Source organism: Talpa occidentalis, unplaced genomic scaffold (genome assembly GCF_014898055.3).
Source record: "Talpa occidentalis isolate TD23 unplaced genomic scaffold, MPIMG_talOcc4v2.1 talOcc4.4, whole genome shotgun sequence".
Classification (NCBI taxonomy): domain Eukaryota; kingdom Metazoa; phylum Chordata; class Mammalia; order Eulipotyphla; family Talpidae; genus Talpa; species Talpa occidentalis.
In genome coordinates this window covers 55,283,152-55,303,716 of record NW_023604295.1, presented here as the reverse complement: position 1 = coordinate 55,303,716, position 20,565 = coordinate 55,283,152, and the positions used below count along the sequence as shown (strand labels likewise).

Sequence of the window (20,565 nt, the reverse complement as noted above, 5' to 3'; positions counted from 1 at the left end):
TTTTTATGACCAAGTGAGTCATCTTTATTAAAACATTTATGGACGTTTTAATTTTTAAAACAGAAGCTGAAACAATCACAACTCTACCACTATTTATTCTGCAATGCAGTCCACCAAAGAATGGCAACACAAATCACCCAGAGGCAGCAATTAGCATGAGAAGAGAGTATAGCTCTTTCAATTGTGAGCTGCTTAAAAATGTCCAAATCAAATTTAAAAAGAATTTCTGAAAATGCTCTTTAGCTTAATTTTTACAAGGGAGGAAAGTCTGAGTAACTTTTAAAGACTCGTCACTGAGAATCAGTACTGGAGTTTAAACTTTAGTTCAATTAATTCTGAATAAAAATAATCAAGAGACAAGACAAAGTTATAACCAAAGCAAAAATGCTACGAATGCAATCCTAGAAAAGAGTGAGTGGCCATATAGCTTCCAAGATTACAACATTAAAGGATATTTAACAAAACTTCAATGGCCTTGACCATCCTTTCACATTTTTTTCTTATCAAAGCCTCATCTAGATTTTGTTCTGTGAACTGAAGTTGATCAAGGACTGTAGGCAGCAACTGGGTCACAAAACAGTCAGCTGAAGAACAGTTAGCAGTATCTATAACATCCTGGAGAATTAACCACCAACAATGATTAAAAATAAAAGTTAGAAGGAATTAGACAATGTAGAAATAGTCATTAGTAAGTTATATCTGTGAGATACAGTCAGCTATAGCTCTTCAAATTCCTTATAATTACTTCAATTGTTCACTGACCTGTGTGTCTCTTATTTAATACCTATGATTTTATGCAGTTTTCAGAATTCTGATGACTTTTTCTCAAATGGAACCAAAAGTTTGGATTAATCAAATGTAAACAGGATTTTAAAATGGACTATACTTATAATTTACAAATGGTTCTAAATTAAAAGAATATACTGAAAACAAATATCCTAAATTTGCTAAATGTACTTTCATTTCTCTTCAGATGATATAAAACTTACCCTCTTTTCACTAAATTTGCTAAATATAATTACAACAATTAATAACTGACAATGGTCTTAAAACTTTACAACCACAAATAATTTCCATCAAGAATCTCAAAAGGGCTGAACTGACTTGTTAACACTCAACACGAATATAAAATAGTAAGAATAACATGGTGCATAATGCAAAATATATTTAATTACTCACACGTTTTGTTTTTGATCCAGACATTAGTTGGGAAATAGCTAAGATATCAGGGTAGGCATAATGGTTATAAAAATAGGAAGAATGGTAGAAAATGCTACAAGACCCAGGTAGTGGGTTCTACCAGAATGTAATGGCCTCTATGGCAAGGATTTCTGTCTATTTCCTAAGTGTGTGGCAAGCTTTATTCCATTTCACTCACTGAATTCAAAGTTCTTGCATTAATTTATTCAACACTAAACAGCAGACAGCATCTACTGAAATGGAGACAAAATGTGACTACTGCAATAGTAGTCACATTATATTATATATAATATATAATGACTACTAAATATATATCATATGTCGAGAGAGTGGCTATTCACTGGGGGGGAAAAAACACTATTAGTTGTGACATTGCTACAAAAGAGAAATTCACTAGCTGAATTTCAGGAAGTGTAATGATTGAAATGTTTTCCTAAAGTGTATAAATAACTGAAGTTTATCGTGAGTGTTTTTGCAAACAAATTGCTCATTAAGAATCATAAAAGTCCATTTGTCAGTCATTTGATTACCTCAAATATTTCCTTGAACAATTCCAATGCTAAAATAGAACAGTTTTCTGATCCATCCAAAGGTTGGCTTGACCAGCGAAGCAGAGCCACAGTAGGTTCTAAACATTTAGAACGGCTTCCCAGAATGGTGTTGCCAGATGGAGACTGTTCAAATATCATCTGAGTGAGCACATGGCGCAGCTGAGTCACCGAACAGAAGGCAAGAAGTAATTCTAAAACCTGCGCAATATAAAATCTTTAGTAAATGTCAATTTTATTGGACTTTGAGGCACAAAGTAACCAACTGATGAATTTTCAAATGACATATTTTTATAAAAAATACTCTAAGACAAAAATTAAAAGCACCTTCTAATTTTTTTTTCAGTATTGTTTTTCAAAATGTGTGATTAAATTCCAGAAGGTTGCAAAGAAATTCAATGGCAGTGACTTCCATTAAGTAGGATTTTGAGAGTCAAAGAGGAAAGGGCAATTCAACTAATGTTATGAGCCCTCTACAGTACTTAACTATTTTTTAAGCACAATTATGTTTTGTTTTAAAAATGGAAAAACTAATTAAAAAATAAAAATAGCAATTAAGAATACTTTCAGCATGCTAGAATATAAGAACTGCTATAAAGTATACTTTAGGATAAGATTTAAAAGCAGTATCCCAAAATTTTAAAACCTTTAAGATGGCTATTTTCCACATTATGTTTGTACACTATCAGCATTATGCCCTTTAGTTTCCCTATTCTATCTCATTTTTCCTTCATCATTGAGCGTTTATCATAAAATCCCACGTGAACCTGTTTATGAGTGGTAGGTTAATTAAATTCTACCTTATTTCACGTACTTGCAATCAATCATTAAAAATAAAACTACTGGAATCTTTTTGCCTATTCACTTATTTTCTAGCTTTATTTCTCACAAATGACATAATTGGAATTTAAGTTTTAATCAGCTCAAAGTATCTGCTATAATAGAATCCAGTGCATTATCATTTACTATGTAACAAATGATAATGAATCTTATATTTTCTTTTCTATTTCTTTTATACATTGCAATACTTGTTTTACTAGGTTTCAAGTTAAAGGTACTGACTTGACTGATAGCTAGATTCCGTGAGTATCAGCAATATTACCAGTTTCTTGTTTATCTTACCAGAGATATGCATATGTGCGCAAACAAAAACTTTCTCATGTACACTTTATAATTATTTTATATATATTTGTACATTCATTTTTCATTTTTGCACAATGTATGCATTTTCATCTTGGTTATAGTCCCCATAAAATTCCTACCACCCATTCACCCATGAACTATCACAATGGTTCCTTGTGCTCTTCCCACCCTTGTTTTGATCCTATTCCCTTTCCCTCCGCTGTAGTATGTCTCTGATTTATAATTCCCTTTGATTTTGATTTTTACTTTATTATAAGTTATTTTTTTCCTGATCCCTTATTTGGATCCTCTACCTTCCTGATATAAGTGAGACCATCCAGTATTTTTCTTTTTCTTTCTGGCTTATTTCACTGAGCATGATCCCTTTCAGCTCAAACGCAATTGTGTACTATTAAATGAAAAACAGAATATCCAACTAGTTTTCCCCACAAAGATACTTTATGCTTTTACTGTTTCCCATTTCAATTTCTCCTAATAAGTTTTTATCTTTTTTGATTGCTGAGTAATATTCCATTGTGTGTATGTACCACATCTTCAATTTGTGTACACTTTTAACTTAAGTATAACATACAGAGAAGTAAGTAAACAAAGCAATCACTATTGCAAAACCAGATGATTTTCCCAAAGTGAATACAAATGTATAACGAATAATCACTTAAAAAAAAGTTCTACCAAACTACAGAACTGCTTGTACCCCTCTCCTAGAAAATGCCCCAACTACCCCTCCACATCAGGTTGATGATGCTGTAAATTTTCAATAATTACTCTAACAGAGAAAGTTTCATTTTATTCCTACTTGGCTTATCATGAATGGGTATTAGATTTTATCAGCTATTCCTCCATTAATGAGATGTGATTTTTCTAATAAGTTACATTAATTTTCAAATGTTAAACCACCCATGCATTCCTGGAATAAATCTCATCAAGTAATAAAATGTTATCTTTTTGTCTATCACTGGCTTTGATTTGCTAACATTTTAAGATTTTTGGATCTATTTTCATGAAAGAGACTGACCTGTATTTTCTTTCCTGCAGTATCCCTCTGTCTGGCTTTGCAATCAAGGTAATAGTCTTATAATCAAACGTAATTGTGTACTATTAAATGAAAAATAGGATATCCAACTAGTTTTCCCCACAAAGATACTTTATGCTTTTACTGTTTCCCATTTCAATTTCTCCTAATAGCTAATATCCATCAACAACAAAAAAAAACCTACAATCACAAATGAAACATGGGTGACTCTCCCAACATAATGTTGATTATTATATGATTTTAATGACAAAGTTCAAAAACAGAAAAGCCAACATATCTGTTAAAAAGTTAAGATAATGGTTATTCTTGGTAAATGTAGAGATGGGAGAAGTAGGTACTGACTGAGCACAGGAGGGTTTCAGAGTATTAATGAAACTATTTCCTAATCTAGATACTGGTATGATTGTGCTCAGATGGTGTAAATTTAGAGAGCTGTGTGCTTAGATTTGTTTTCATGTTACATTTTTTTAAAAAAAGCTTTGAGCAATAATTCATGTTTTACATACCTTTGAAGAAGAGTCAGGATCTTTTCCATTAAGAAGACCTAAAACTTGATTAAGACATGAAGAAAAGTGCTTATACCTAGGTTTAAATAAAAATACACATCAGAGGAAAATGACAAATCAAAAAGAATTTATAAACAAAATAAAAAATTTAAGTCTCTTCATCATTTTTATTTTGAGCTTCTAAAATAGAAGAGTCTTGCAAAGCTTACACTTAAAATCCAAAATACATTCTATGGTAAATAAATTTTTGGCAATAAATGTATCATTGAAATGTTTAATACCTCAATGACCATTTTTCCCCCACAGGTATTTAGTTTGTAAAACTTAAAAAAACAAGAATAGTCTAATTAATTAGACAGTGACTTATTTACAAAGTAATACAACTGCCAGGCATTAAATTAGGCTCTGCAGATATAGAGGTAAAGGGTGTTGTGCTGTCACACAACACCAAAGGTACTAGAGGTACTGCTCACAATATATCCTATGTGATCCAAGTATCCTGGATTTGGGAGAATGGTACCTGCCTCAGAGAGCTCACAGTCCAAGGACGGAGGCAGAAAGACATGAGATAGTGACAGAATAATGTAATGCAAAATACAATACTATTACAAGGAAGATACAGGATGCTATAAGAGGATGGGTATCAAACTCAGACTTAGTGGGGCAGATTTGAATCAGGTGAGGCTTTCCAGACTTAGGTCTTTTTTTTTTTTTTTAAAAGCACTTGGTACAGTAAAAAGCGCGGGAGGGTGAGAGAATTCACCAGAGCCAGAGCGGGGAACAGAACAGGGAGACTGACGAAATACACTGCTGAGGGGAGTAGCAGGAGCAGCAGGAGAGGTCTGTTGCTCCATTTGGGACCATCGCTGGCGGCTGGGGATCGAACCGACACTGCAGAGGCTGCGGGCAGCTTCGCAGCCCAGTGCTCAACCACTGCACCACCAGGGGAGGCCCTCCAGACTTGGGTCTTAAAGAAAAAACAGAATTTACACACATAAAGGAGAAAGAGTACTTCAGCCTTCCGGAGGAAACAGTGTGTGTATACAAAAAAGGGCATTAGTGGAAAGCTGGAGGTTCTATTTCTCATCTGAATTGATTAGGCAAAAATATATAAGATGAAAAAGTTAAGAAATAAGGATAAGTTGTGATAACTATACTAAGGCTATACTAAGAAATGGAAGTCACCTTAAATGCACTGGGAGATCATAGATTTTAATGAGGAACCTATGGTTGAAGAAAAAGTTGAAAATTGAGCATGTGGAAGTCAACAGAGTGAATGGGAGGCATCAAAGAGATAGGGGAATCTGTTGAAGAAGACAGTACAAAATAAGACTTGCATAGAATAATGGGATATGTTTGAGTGAAACAGGATGACCCTAAATAAGAAATGGTATAAACAAAGGAAACTCCTGGGCCTCCCCTGTAGGCGCAGTGGTTGAGCACTGGCTGCAAAGCTGCCCTCAGGCTCTGCAGCGCAGGTTCAATCCCTGGCTGCCGGTGAGGGTCCCACATGGCGCGACAAACCTCTCCTGCCACGTCTGCTGCTCCCCTCAGCAGTGTATTTCGTCAGTCTGCCTGTTCTGTTCCCCGCTCTGGCTCTGGTGAATTCTCTCACCCTCCCGTGCTTCTGACTGTACCCAGTGTTCGTATAAATCAATCAATCAATCAATCAATCAATCAATCAATCTTAAAAAAAAAAAAAAAAGAAAAAAGAAAGAAACTCCTCAGGAACATAGAACTGAAGGAGCTCCAATCAGACAGGGTTCCATTTTCTCTCTGTGAAGCAAACATAAGATCATTTTCTGAGTAAAAAGTAGCAAGAGGATAGTAGTAAAAAAAAACTTCCATTCAACTTGAAAAAAAACAGTTGAATGGAAATGTTAAATAAGGTCACTAAGAATAAATTTAATAAGTATTACGTAGATAGTTACAGATAATGCATATATGTAAGTCACAAATTCATAAAGTGTGATTTTTTTACCAAGCTCTGACTAGGCATTAAGTCAGATTTTGGAATGGATTCAGGAATGTTTCGAGAGATGGTATGATCAACATAATAAATGTAATTTTCTTTCCAGAGGTGACTCTGGGGTTACAGGCTAAAGAAGTAAACAGATAATGGAAGAAGAGATTTACAGAAGCGATTAAGCAGCCACTTACTAATGCTCAGATTATCTTTCTGTCCTCCACAGAGGTTTATCCAAAGAAATTTTTATGTTTACTTTGAAGCTATTAAGTAAGAACTATTTGGTGCTCAAAATGAGGATTACATCAGTACAGGAAAGACAATTAGAAACTGATAAATAGAGGGCAGGTGAAGGAAAGGCACTATGGAACAAAGTTTTCTTATTACCAACAGTTTTGAGAAGAAAAAGTGAAATGCTAATGCCAGTGCCTCTCAGTTTTGCAAAATAATCCTTTAACCTTAAGCACAGTGGTCTAATACTCAGCTTGGTTTTGTTAATTTTCAGATTCTATGCACAGTTGAAGATTAGGGATTGTGTCTTCCTTCACATTCCTGCTACTGTTAATTCCCCCCTTTTCTACCAATTCTTGACTATAATAAGGGCCCAATAAAATGTTTTCTCATTTGTGAATGATTAGATAATTTACTCTTTGAAACAATTTCTACAATTCCCCGGCTTAGGCCCAAAAAGCAGCTTAAGCATTGGCAAAATTTAAGTTACATTGTAAAAGGGCTAGGTGCTCTTTGGAAAACAGTTGAACACAAATGATTACATGCAATGCCATTAAGATAGGAAGGACATATAGGCATTTGTTCTCATTTAACCTATGACACAACAGAGGCATAAGTGGAAGGAAACTTTTATTCCAAAAAAAAAAAAGAGACACTAACATAAATGTTCCTATAATAAAAATAAATATTCTTTAAAAAAAATCAGAATGTTCAAGATTTAAAAAGATTTTGAAACAGATTAATCAACATGTGTATACTGTGGAGAATAATACAATTCTACTCTCCCAAGACAAAAACTGAAACATAAATGCTCCCTCCTCCCCCTTAACACTTTTACATTTTAAGTCAAGAAAGCAAAAAGCACATACCAAAACACTTCAGTTTGTTGCGAATCAGCAGAATCCAAGTATACTACAAAGGGAGTTTCATTTACTATAAACATATCCCGGCTTAAAAAAAGTCACAAAATTTGTCAAAATGTCATACCTGGTAAGATAATCAGCAATTTTAGGATTCTTAAGAAGATCCATAAGTAGATCAACTGAATATTTTCTAGTTAGTGTGCCATCACCATTTATGAGGATATTAAATATTAGTTGAAAAGTCTGATGAATGTTTCGAGCATGGAACAGCTTAAAAACAAGCAGGAAAAAGTATATTACATAAACCAATTTAAATTGACACTATACTTACACACAGCAAGACACAATGACTTTTTAAGTATCAGAAACTATGAATTTCAGAATTATCTTTGCACATAATAACAAAAGATAATATTTACCTTTTCTCCAACCTCTTCATTTAATGTCAAACTGGATAATATTGAAAGTGCAAACACAACCACAGTTAGACTACTGTGGGCCAAGAAGCTTATAAGAGTTCGATAAAAAGATTTTACGTTATTCTGAGGAAGAAAAAAAATGTTTGTAAGTAAATTAGAATGAAACATTACAAGATTGATATTTTAGTTTAGAAAAGTATATCTTGCATAGAATAGGTAAACTTCTATTAAACATCACAACCATTTTAAGAGATTATTCAAGGAATGAAATGGAACCTTCATTTATTGCTTACAATAGTATAATAGGCATATTAGTGAAGAGCTGTTTACCTTTTTAAATCACCTCCATGACTCAAAATAACCTCTATTTCCAAAGTAAGACTAGGTCAGGAAAATGAAGGCCATTAACAAATGAGGTGGTGTTTAATTTAAAATTAAACAGGTAGGGCCTCCCTGGTGGTGTAAAGGCGTGAAGATGCAACCTAAGCTGTCCCTGGCCACTGCAGCATGAGTTTGATCCCAGGCCAGGGAGCTACCCACATGGCGCAGCAAACCTCTCCTGGCTTGCCCGCTGCTCCCCTCAGCAGTGTATTTCAGTCATCTGCCTGTTCTGTTCCCCATTCTGTCTCTGGTGAATCCTCTCATCCCCCTGCCCCCCGCACCTCTAGCCTGTGCCCCAACTCTTGTATGAATAAATGGATCTTTAAAAAAATAATTAAACAGGTAATTAATACTGAATATTGCGCAACAGGGAAAGTGTTTGCAAAGCACCTAAAAGAATCAATGAATTTTCTTGATCTAATGTATTTCTAATGATTCAGTTAACCTCATTTGTGTGCCTTCACTTTATCAAAAATACTGGTAGTTAACACCAGGCATTTACTCATGGATATCTCTGGTGGAGGTGCAATTAATTTTGTGCAAATATAAGAATGAAGTAAATGGGACTGCCAAAGATGTGTTTCCCCTTTACCAGCACAAAACAATCTAGCATTTCTTTTTTTTTTTTTTAAATGTATCTCCTTTCACAGTCTTTTTTTTTTTTTAAAGATTTATTTATTTATTTATACAAGCACTGGGTACAGTTGGAAGCGCGGGAGAGTGAGAGAATTCACCAGAGCCAGAGCAGGGAGCAGAACAGGCAGAGTGGCAAAATACACTGCTGAGGGGAGCAGTGGGCATGGCAGGAGAGGTCTGCGCACCATCTGGGACCCTTGCTAACTGGTGATCGAACCGGCGCTGCAGAGGCTGCAGGCAGCCCCGCAGCCCAGCGCTCAACCGCTGCACCACCCAGGAGGCCCTAGCATTTCTTATATTACTCAATATGACAAATAATGGAATGTTATAGAGAGGAAAACTTTCAGTATTCAACATTTGTATTTACCTTTAATTTGCTGTCTTTTATACAACAAATAAGGTTAGAATATCAAGTTATTTCACTCATTAGCTTTGAAGAGTCAGCAAGAGGCATGAGAATTTTCTCAATATTTTTTTTAAAGAAAATGATGGATAAAACTGTTTTTAAAAAAGTATGGAATGCACCACTCAACAAATATTTAACAAATAAACTTCTTACCAACGTCTTTATGTGTGTTTGAACAGAAAGATTTTGTCGACAAAGATTTGCCAATAATCCTAGACAAGGCATAGTTAATTCATCTTCAGAAGACTGACTATCAAAAATAAAAGATAAAAGCATTAAGTTCATTCTAAATTACTGAAATTATATGGTAATTTACATATTTAAATTCCTTTTTTACATGCAAAAAGAAAAATCTAACATATGAAGTCAAACTTTGAATAATATTGATCAATTATTTCCTGTTTTAAGACTTAGTCCTATTCAAGGCAGTGTGAACACATGAAATTAACAGAGTGACTATGTGCTATCACAGCAGTAAACACAAACAGAATTTTCAGTTTCAATAATTTTTTTTATGTTCAAGTCAATCCATTTCAAAAGCTTATGAAAACTATTGCTGCTTTACCCTATTTGATACTGTATGTCATCTAAATAAATAAGAATCACTAATTTAGTTTAAAATTGTGAAAAAAATTAAGGAAAACTGAATTTTTACTTGGTTTTAGTTTAAGTCAACAGATTATTTAGTTTAAGCCAATAGATTATTTCATTTTTGGTTGCATACTCACATATGATCTATCAGGAACATAATCAATTTATCTATATTGGCACCAGAATGAAAAATTCTGACATTATATGTTAACCTCTGTAGAAGCTGAATGCACTGAGGAGAAAAAGAAAAGAAACTGAATTAAAACATTAAAAAAAAAAGCAGTGCTGCCTCACAAGAATGGACCCCACTACAAATTCTGAGCATGTGACCATTTTAGGAGGCAGAGTTAGAATAATAATTTTTACATTTCTTAAAATGGTTCTGTCTTTTAAAAAAACACATACAAACTAATGAGGCTACAAGGTACCCCTGGGTACATCTCGTTCACATGCTTTTATACATTCTTTCTCAAACAGACCATCTTGTCATTAATCTGGTGTACTTATATATTAAATTTGTATACATGTTGAAACACATGTATATTCTATCAATGCTAAGATACATTTTCCCGCTTATTTTACCATCTTTAAAACTGCATGCATGTTTAATTGGCAGTGTTTTTTTTTAACACTATTGGGGGCATTTTAGTTTCAAAGAAATAAGATGGTACAAGGGGTCTGACTTTATGCTAAGTAAGATTATCTATAGCTTTAATTTTGTGGAGTGTTTTCTTAAGACTGAAAATAGATGCCAACTCAAACTACAAATTTAATATGAATGGCTTATATTTCAAAATACTGACATCTGTGTTTATATGTCTGTCAAAGCAATTATGCTACTTTTCTTTAATAATAGTGCTAGATGTAGATGTTTCCCTATTCTAGAAATTTTTAAATAGTACTATATGTGTGATCATCCAGCTCTTAAATTTATAAATAGCAAGAAATTTACCTAATCATGTAACATCATGACAGCATAAATACTAGAAATTAGCAGTTTATAACAGATATTATCAATTTTGATTTGAAAATAAGGTAAGATAAATATTACATGACAAAGTACTTTTTGGATGTGTATACCTGCAAGAACACAGAATCGTTGTGGCAAGCGCTGCTCCGACAAACCACTCCTGCAAGAACACTATTCAGATTGTATGTATTCTGAAGACAGTCTCTGGTTTCACTGTCTACAGCTGTAAGTTAAAATAAAATGGCACAAAATACAACAAGATAAATTTAAAATTTACTTCATATTAAATTTGTTGCCACATAAAAATAGCAAATATGAGTATTTTATTTACAAATACTTTTGATGCAGTTTAATCATAAAAACCCTATGTGCTGGAAAAGGGAAAGGAGTATGAGTTATTCCTTTCTTGTCAATCAAATGATTTCTTTATCTGGAATAAATTAAAATCAAGGAAAAAGAGGTGTTCTATATATTTCTAGAAATGTTGCTGTTAAAAGATTGTCACTTTGGGCCTCCCTAGTGGCTCAAGGGGTGAAGCACCACACTATGAAGCAATTGCAACCTCTACAGCAATAGCTTGGTCCCCAGCTGGCCAGAGAGCAACCCACATGGCGAAGCAGACCTCTCCTGTCTCGCCCACTGCTTCCCTCAGCAGTGTATTTCAGTCAGTCTGTCTGTTCTGTTCCCCACTCTGTCTCTGGTGAGTCCTCTCACCCCCACCCCCGCATCTCTGGCCTGTACTCCAGCTCTTGTATGCATAAATAAATAAATCTTAAAAAAAAAAAAGATTGTCACTTTGATTTCTCTGCTGTAAGTAATAAAATCTACTAACGAAAAAATAAACTTTAAAAAATTAAAAGATTATTACTTTAAAAATTTCTAAAAAATGTAAATGTTGAAAGTGGCTGACTTTCTCATACTGCTGGTAGACATCAGAATCAGCACAACCTTTTTGGAAAGCAATTTAGCAATAACTACCCAATTGAAAAATGACCAGAAAATTCTACTCAGAATTTATTCACAGAAATACATTTAATATTTGAGCAAAAATACATAACAATGTTCACTGCATTATTGATTCTCCTAGAAAAGTCTTGAAAAATTACTTGAGTACTACCTAAAATGGTTAGTTAGATTATAGTATCACACAATACAGCACTAGACAACTGTTAAAAAGATACTGATAAGGAAAAATATCTAAAATATGTTAAGTGAAAAAAGTAGACATCTGGTGCCACGCAACACTATTTTTGTTAAAAAAATCAAAATTATTTGAAAATGACCTGGAAAGATGCATATTAACCCATTAAGAAATACTGCCTAGAAGTGGAAATAATGAGGAGGTTGGTGCTGATGGGTAGACTCATTTCAATTTACTCTATATTTGTGCTACCTAATTTGGTAGCCACTAGGCCTCACGTGACCCATTCAAGTTTTGGTTATTTAAAATTAAAGATTCAGGGCCTCCCCTGGTGGCACAGCAGTTGAGTGCCGGGCTGTGAAGCTGTCCTCAGCCTCTGCAGCGCCGGTTCGATCCCCAGCTGCCCCAGCCGCCGGCGAGGGTCCCACATGGCAAGATAGACTTCTCCTGTCTCGCCCGTTGCTCCCCTCAGCAGTGTATTTTGTCAGTCTGCCTGTTCTGCTCCCCGCTCTGGCACTTGTGAATTCTCTCACCCTCCTGCGCTTCTGACTGTACCCAGTGTTTGTATAAATAAATGAATAAATCTAAAAAAAAAACCCAAAAAACAATAAAATTAAAGATTCAGTTCTTCAATCTACTACCCACACCTAATACTCAATACCCCTATGTGACTAATGATTGCTATGCTGAACAACACAAACAGAACATTTTCATCATATTGGACATGCTGTTCTATATTAATATATCTGGATTACTGGGATTGTTTATAAGAATATATTACTTTTATAATTAGGCACAGAAATATCTCCTCTCCACCCCAAACACAAATGAAGTAAAAAAGTAATCATTAAATAAAAAATTTTAGACTAAAAGTAAAAAAAAAGAAAAAGCAACATCTGCATTTTCACCCTCAGCAGTTAGTTCAGTGTAGTCTACCAAAGAAGATGATCTTTTAATCACTAACTCTGACTTTTCAGAGCGGTGTATTTAATACTGTATTATGTGTATTTTTAAATTTTTTTTAAAGATTTTTTTATTTATTTATACTAGAACCAGGGTACAGGCGAGATGCGTGGGAGGGTGAGAGGATTCACCAGAGAGAGAGCGGGGAACAGAACAGGCAGACTGGCGAAATACACTGCTGAAGGGAGCAGCGGGAGTGACAGGAGAGGTTTGCTGCGCCATGTGGGACCCTCACCAGCCGGCTGGGATAGAACTGGTGCTGCAGAGGCTGCGGACAGCTTCACAGCATGGTGCTCAACCGCCTGTGCCACTAGGGGAGGCCTATGTGTATTTTTTAAATTCAAAAGTAGGCCAGCATTTCCCAAGGTGCAATCTTTTCTATATCTAGACCACTGAACACTTTTCATATGCTTCATATTTTTATTCCAATAATTTTAACAAAGGATATACACAATATTCCTTTTATAAGACATCCATATAGCAAAATAGTTCAGAGAAATAATGCAATGAAGAGATTTCTTGAATGTGAATTATTCTCCAAAAGATTCTTTAAGGAAATGTGCCCTTTAACAAATACTAAATCATACATCTTCCAAAAAATGAAAAAGGGAAATGAAACACAATACCTAGTTGAGATAGCAAACTGACGATACTTAAGATCAGTGGGGCACTTATGTTTGGGTCTTCAAGTAGCTCTACAAGACAGCTCAAGCATTCACTTGGTAATATCTGATTTGATGTAAACAATCTTGTGAGCTTCTGACCAGAAACTACCTACAAAATAATAATTAAATGTCAGTTAAAAATTGGCAATTTTCATCTTTTTTCCATTTCAAATAAAAAAATCAGTTTCCAAAGTGTCACTGCCATTCTTTCCCAATTTAGAAAATTCATAGATGCTGTTCCTTCTTGATGGACGCTTACTTACCCCTTATCTCACTAGGTAATATAACCATTTGGATGAAAACAGTTTTAATTTGATTCCTCCAGCAAGCTTTCTCTAACTCTCTTTTACCAATTAAGTTGCCTATATTACAGTATCCTATATTATACATTTATTTCAAAAGCAGGCAAACTTTCAATGACATAGCAATATTTAACCTTTTTATACAATGAACACTCCATAAAGGCATCAATTACAAATCAACATTCTACAACCAATATTTTGAATAAATGAATTTCAATACATTTATTTCATCTATTATGAGGGAGGCAAATAGTAAAAAGTAACTAAATCCAGTGGTTTAGTTATGGGATTAACTCTGTGATTATTCCTGCTCCCTCCCAAAGATAATAGCTAAGTCCAGAAATAGGAGATTACAAAGAGGAACATTAAAAAAAGGTTTTTTTAAGTAGCCAGTCCAGACATAAATTATTTTTTGTGTTATTCCTCTTAAAGACCTATAAACCACCTTCCCAATACCCCCCCCCCAACACTCTTGGCTCACAAAAAAGTAAAGCTGGAATTGAAGGTTAGAAGTAATTGTTAGTCTGTTGGTATGTTTTTACCATACAGCTAATATAACAATTAATTATAGAATATATTTTAAAATTATGTTCAATCCTACGGTAACAGATAAGTTACCCCTGAGAAATTTAAAATAAGTTTTGGTAGAGCTTGTTTTTATTAAACTGTGGGCAATTTCAACTGGAATTTCATGAATGCATAACAAATGACAGCAAGTGATTAAGAACCTAATTACAAATAATCAGAGAAAGTGGTGATAAGTACTCCAGAAACAAATCACTGGAAACGAAAATAAAAAGTGAAAACAATTCTCTATTTTAGGGTTGAAAACTGTGAGCAATGCATTTTAGTAAAGAAAAAAAAAAAAGACTATGATTACTAGCAAGGAAGACTGCTTCATAGTTCAAAGAAAGTTAAAATAATACTTTCCAAGTATGAGTTTAAACAAAAGCAGTAAGCAACAGGTTCAGACTGTAAACTGCTAAGAGACAAGGGATAAAATAAGTTTTAATCATCATGCTCCAGCATCTCCAACCCCAAGAACTGACGTAAATTCTGAGGACTCTGTTACTACAGGAAAAAACAAATAAGGAAAAGACACAACTCCGTGTTTCCCCCTCTACCTAACCTTTTGTCCCACCCTCACTCTGAGGTCTAATTCAGAAGTCACTCATTTCTCTAGCTGCAGAGAAGGACTTGGAGCGGAGCTGAGGATGGGTATTCCCGGCTGACATTCACTCGCCTCTACCTAGACAGAAAGACAGCTGAGGGCGGCAGGGCAGTCCTTCCTAAAGCTGGGGCCGCGCCCCCCAGCCGCACCCGAACTAAGGATTACTCCAGGGAAGCCCACCTCGTCCCCACTCCCGGAGCCCCTCACCTCCAAGTGCTGCAAAAGCCGGGCAGCGTTCGCTTCGGATTTAATGGCTTTATACTGACTTATGGTCAGGAGCAAGGTCTTCAAGGAGGCGGTGGAGTCCATCGGGAGCGGCCGCAGCCCCGCCTGGGACTCACCACCACCAACCTGCCAGCTCTGGCCTCTAGTTTTCGCCGCGCTTTTTTTGATTTTCGGCCCCACCCCCTCAATCCCCAAGCTTCCGGTTCCGGTAGAGCCCCGGAAGTCCCTGGGCGCCTGTCGGGGGGACAGCGCTCATTGGAAGGGTTGGGGAGCTTGGGGGGCCCGTGGGGGAGGGGTCCAGGTACTTGTGAGTCGTGAATGAGTTTAAGAGCACCCCTTCCAAACCCCCACTTATCTGAAAAGCCGCGAGGTTTCAGCTCCGCCATCTTGAGAAGCCGAAATCTCGCGAGAAATGAGGCTGTGGCTCCACCTACGGGGGAGCGTTTGGGCCCCTGGGGGTCCTGTGTCGTCAGTGCGCTTTGTTTTCATTTGCTTTCTTGGCCTTCGCGCAGAATGGCTGGTTTTTGCTTTGTGCATCATCCTCTTGCCGAAAAATGGTCGCTTCCCCCTAGTCTAGACACGGTGAGGAACTCTGAGAAGGAGAATGTTGGGCTTTAGGTTTTGAGTCGGCCTGGGAGGGACCTCATTTTAAAATCCTGTGTCCAGCCCGTCTACCAGGAATGTTTCTTAGAGTAACCTATGGCCATTGGAATTCTGTGCAAGGTAGTCCTGCCTTTATGCCTTTGAGTCGTTGTCAGACTTAGTGGAGAAAGCTACATGTGGTGACTTCTGGGCCAGGTATTGCTCCGGAGGGGTTCTCATTAGCATCGATTGTTGTAAGTTAAGGTGTGTTTTTATCTGGCATGATTGGTTGTATTTTAAATCTGGGTGTCTACGAAAATGCCACTATTACTTTGCGTTTTTTGATCAGAGATAATTAATATGCATGTGTACGTAATGAAGTGAATGGGTAGGTTTTTTCTGGCCTAGTGTATGTTAATGTTGAATAAAATTATAAAAACCAGTTTGGAGAAAATTGTAGGAGTTCATATCCATTTAATTATGAACGGTTCGTCAGAAATCTGTTTTGTCAAAGAAAGTATTTACATCCCTACATTTTTAAAGGAAGGGTGTTATGTTCATATTTAAAGCAATTTTAAGAATAAATCTGGAAGTTTAAAATCTAGAGACATACATGAAAAAACTATTGGTAATTAATGTGTTTATGTAATCACTGAAGTTATGAACAGTTAATGCATAACATGGATGGGCTATTGCCAGGCAGGAAACAAAGATAATAAAATATCCCCTACTGGGAAGGAACTGTCCAGTAAGGACAATATTAAATAGTACACAAGGAACCCACCACAAAAATTAGAGATCACTTACAGTGATAGTGAGTTGAGCCAGATTGTCTCCTTACACATTCTAGTTCACCTTTTACTCTGTGACCATAAGCAAATTCTCAGTACATCTGTCTCGTAAGTTTTGGTTTCTTAGTGTAACAACAGTACCAGTTTCATAAGATAAATTGAGCAGGTAATCTTGTTAATAAATAGTTCATTGAGAACTTACACTAGCATTGGTCAAGAAAGTAGAGATTTATCGACTAAAACGAATCCTTTTGTCACGGAACTTACATTTTAAAGGTTAAAAAAATAAAAACAGAACCGTAAATTTATAAAGAAACAGGTGGAGGAAAAACAGCAGATTTATTGCTCTACAACAATGATGGTTAAGCATAAGAGAAACGAGGTCAGGATGTAGAAAGCAACATGTGAAGAAATACTTGAAAAAAAGGAATTGGAAGTTTTGCATGTTTTTTCTGTGCTGTAAAATGAGAATCGCATAGGGAATCATCGATCCTTTGTAGGTTATATACAACTGACCTATAAAATCAAACTTCATCAAAATCACTCATTTGACCTTTTATCTTTATTCCATCCACAGGTATAAATTTTTCTTTTGTTCTTTTTATAGTTTGTTAAAAGTTGAAGGCTTAGTGTTTTTACACACTGTGCTTTTTTTAGTAAAGACTTTTATGCCAAAAAAAGACAGTAACTGAAGTGAGCATCTGCCTTTTAGTTTTTTTAAAGATTACATTTGTGTTAATGAATCAGGTACATGTGATTCTAAAATACTAATATACACCGATTCATCAGGCATTTACTGAATACCAGTTCTTTCCCAAAGATGAGAATTTGGGGAAATTGACAAACTACAGTAAATTCCATTAAGAGAAATTGTGATACAGAAACACATAATTTTTAGGGCAAAATATTAAGTATCCAATTCCTTAATCAGATTGGCACGAAATCCCCCTGCTTTGTATACTTTCATTGCTATCTGTTCTTTATATTTGTGGCAGGTATTTTTCTTATAGTTTGGGAAACACTTTTATTTTATTTTATTTTATAGAGGCATGTTTTTATTTATTTATTTGTTTGTTTGTTTTTTTGCTTATACATGCACTGGGTACAGTCAGAAGCGCGGGAGGGTGAGAGAATTCACCAGAGCCAGAGCCGGGAGCAGAGCAGGCAGAAGGACCGAAGTACACTGCTGAGGGGAGCAGCGGGCGGCAGGAGAGGTCTGCACGCCATGTGGGACCTTCCTCCGGTGGCCGGGGAGCAGCCGGGGATCGAACCTGCGCTGCAGAGGCTGCGGGCAGCTTCGCAACCCAGCGCTCAACCGCTGCGCCACCGGGGAGGCCCGGGAAACACTTTTAAAGGAGTTAAACAAAACTTGATTAGGATTTGTTTTTTTGGATATTATTTTTGACAGAAGTACAGTTTATAGACTACTGAATATGGAATTTATGCTAGAGGTGTGAACACAGGACTAATTTGTTCATTCATCATAATTTTAATGAGTATTTGAGTAGTAGGTAATTACTAGGTTCTGGGGATACAGCAGTGAATCACATAGACAAAATATTTATATTCAAGTAGAGCTTCTATTTTAATGATGGATATAGATGATAAACCAGACATATGAATAAAATATGTGAATGTAAATAATAAGTGCTATGAAAGAAAAAGGGAAGGGGATTAGGGAGTATCAGAGTCATTGCAATTTTAGATAGGGGGAGTATTGTTCAATATTTGCTGCATAAAGAACATGTCAGAACTCTGTGTTTAAAGCCAGGAACATTTACTTCTTGCTCACAGGTCTGTTGATTGACTGCATTTAGTCTCATCTAGGCCTGACTGGGTTGGGTGATTCTGCTTCAACCCATTTTGTGGGAAGAGGAAGATACCTAGAGCTCAGTTTCAATTATGTTGAGATGTTTTCTAGACATCCAGGAGACGATGAGTGAACAGTTGAACATATGCGTAGCTAAGGGGTAAGTCAAGGCTAGAGATAAAATTTCAAAGCTGCAAGACTAAACGATAAAGAGTGAGTATTGATAGAAAAAACTGAAAGAAAACTGAGAAGTATTGCCAGAGGACAGGGTCCCTATCTTGACCTGTGCTTGTCTGCAGAGATCAGTCTTACAGCACATAGGCCTGCTCTTGACTTCAAAAGGAGGATGCTAGTTTGGCAGAGAAGGCATTCTAAATATACGCGCAGACTCCCTTTCATTTCTGCCTTCAGAGGCCTTGACATGTGCTGAAGTTGGGTGCATAAAGTGTACCAGGCAGGTACTGTTCTAGGCACTGGGAATATAGTAGAGGGTTTTTAAAAATAGAAGTTTCCTGACTTTCATTCTAGTGGAAACATGAGGCCAGATCTAAAACTTGGAGATTATTCAGTATGTATAAACAAGTAGGTCAAAAGTTCCATTGGTCTAGTTTCCAAAGGTTCAAGATGAAGAAACCCAGTGGCACAGGGCTATAATCATTTGCATACCATGTCCCCAGATACTAGTGTCAAATCAATTTCACTCTTTATGCAGAACCAGGCATTTAATATCAACTCTCATTTTTCAGAAATGTTATTTCTTCACAAAGCCAGAAAACCGAAATCAGAATTATTTTCACTTTATAATTATTCTTCTTCCTGTTTCTTTGACTATCAGGTATTAAAATTCAACTAATCTCTAAATGACTTGTCAAACCATAAAATTAACTTTCTCATTTTTCAAACAATTCCTGGTTAAAAAAAAATACATTTCACATTATTGAATTCCAGGTTAAAAAACAAGGTTTGGAGAATTTGGGTAAATGCTTTCTTCCATTTCACATCAATTTTATATTCCAGAATCAGAAGTTTGTCTTTTTCTTTTAAATGCTTAAGTACTATCCATTGTTTCTGAGTTCAAATTTATATGTAAAGATAAAAGTGGCAGATTTTTATTTTGTGAAGGTACAGAAATTATTTTAAATTATAATTAATATTATTGAAGGCCTATTTTCTGCAGGGTAAGGTCCTTTGTATATTTCATTTTAAAATTTCTGGTCTTTTAGAAAATTATTATTGTCAAATTGATGAAAAAAATAGTATCTGTTTTCTGAATTAAAATGTGAAGCTGTAAAATAGTGTTGTCCAAAGTGGAGAATGCACTCTTAGAGTTATGTGAAACTGTCTATTGGGATGTCTGGAACAAATATTGGAATTTTTCTTTTTACTTATTTTAATCTTATTCTTTTTTCTTTTATATTATAGTATAATATTCTGCTTCATTATTGTCTCTTCAGGTGTCGTGTCTCAATATTCTATCTTTTCTTTCTTTTTCATTATTGCCTAACAGCTGTAATTACAATTTAATATTTTTAAATTGCTGAAAAGATTCCACTTTTGGAGAATTTGCTTAGAGGTAACATATGGTCTTTCCAATGTTTGCTATTATACTTCTGAACAGCATGATTTGGGCAGTGTTACCTGTAAATAACCTGAAACTCATAGGTACTTCAATATCTGGATCCCCCAATAAAACCTCACTTGTGCATATTCATTGTCGCTAAATTCCAAATATTCAAAACAAATTAATAAAAATGTAGTTTTGCTGTCTATAAGTAACGACTGTATAAGTCTAAAGAGAATTAGAAACCTATGGACAAGATGCTAATTTTGGAAGATTTATAAGGAGCAGTCAATGTGTACATATTACAATGATCTTTTTTCCTGATACACCTGCATGATAATGCTGATAATAATCTTTGCAAAATAACAAAAACTGAGATGGACAGTGAATAACCTGACCTTTGGGGGCAGAAAATATCTTCAGTTTCTGATGACTTTTGCAAGGATTTTCCATTCATTATC

The 20,565-nt window shown here is 35.5% G+C and overlaps 2 protein-coding genes across 11 annotated transcripts in view; one reads left to right on the top strand and one right to left on the bottom strand.

Annotated features, from left to right (window-relative positions):
• The window catches only part of CIP2A (cellular inhibitor of PP2A), a 28,859-nt gene extending 13,127 nt beyond the window's left edge, over positions 1-15,732 (bottom strand). Inside the window, exons 1-10 of the mRNA XM_037525596.2 lie at positions 15,343-15,732; positions 13,624-13,771; positions 11,004-11,116; positions 10,061-10,155; positions 9,486-9,582; positions 7,910-8,032; positions 7,615-7,760; positions 4,431-4,506; positions 1,731-1,949; positions 456-615 (exon numbers count right to left, since the gene is read on the bottom strand). Of these exons, the coding sequence (XP_037381493.1) occupies positions 456-615; positions 1,731-1,949; positions 4,431-4,506; positions 7,615-7,760; positions 7,910-8,032; positions 9,486-9,582; positions 10,061-10,155; positions 11,004-11,116; positions 13,624-13,771; positions 15,343-15,444 (1,279 nt within the window). The 5' untranslated portion in view covers positions 15,445-15,732. The remainder of the gene's footprint in view (positions 1-455; positions 616-1,730; positions 1,950-4,430; positions 4,507-7,614; positions 7,761-7,909; positions 8,033-9,485; positions 9,583-10,060; positions 10,156-11,003; positions 11,117-13,623; positions 13,772-15,342) is intronic.
• Positions 15,733-15,775: 43 nt separating this feature from the next.
• Positions 15,776-20,565, top strand: part of DZIP3 (DAZ interacting zinc finger protein 3) — a 110,513-nt gene continuing 105,723 nt past the window's right edge. For 9 of the 10 annotated variants that reach the window (XR_008553877.1, XM_054700616.1, XM_054700614.1 and 6 more), the window contains exon 1: positions 15,776-15,942. The gene's annotated coding sequence lies outside the window, so the exon portion shown is untranslated. The other variant, XM_054700612.1, reaches the window with a different exon arrangement.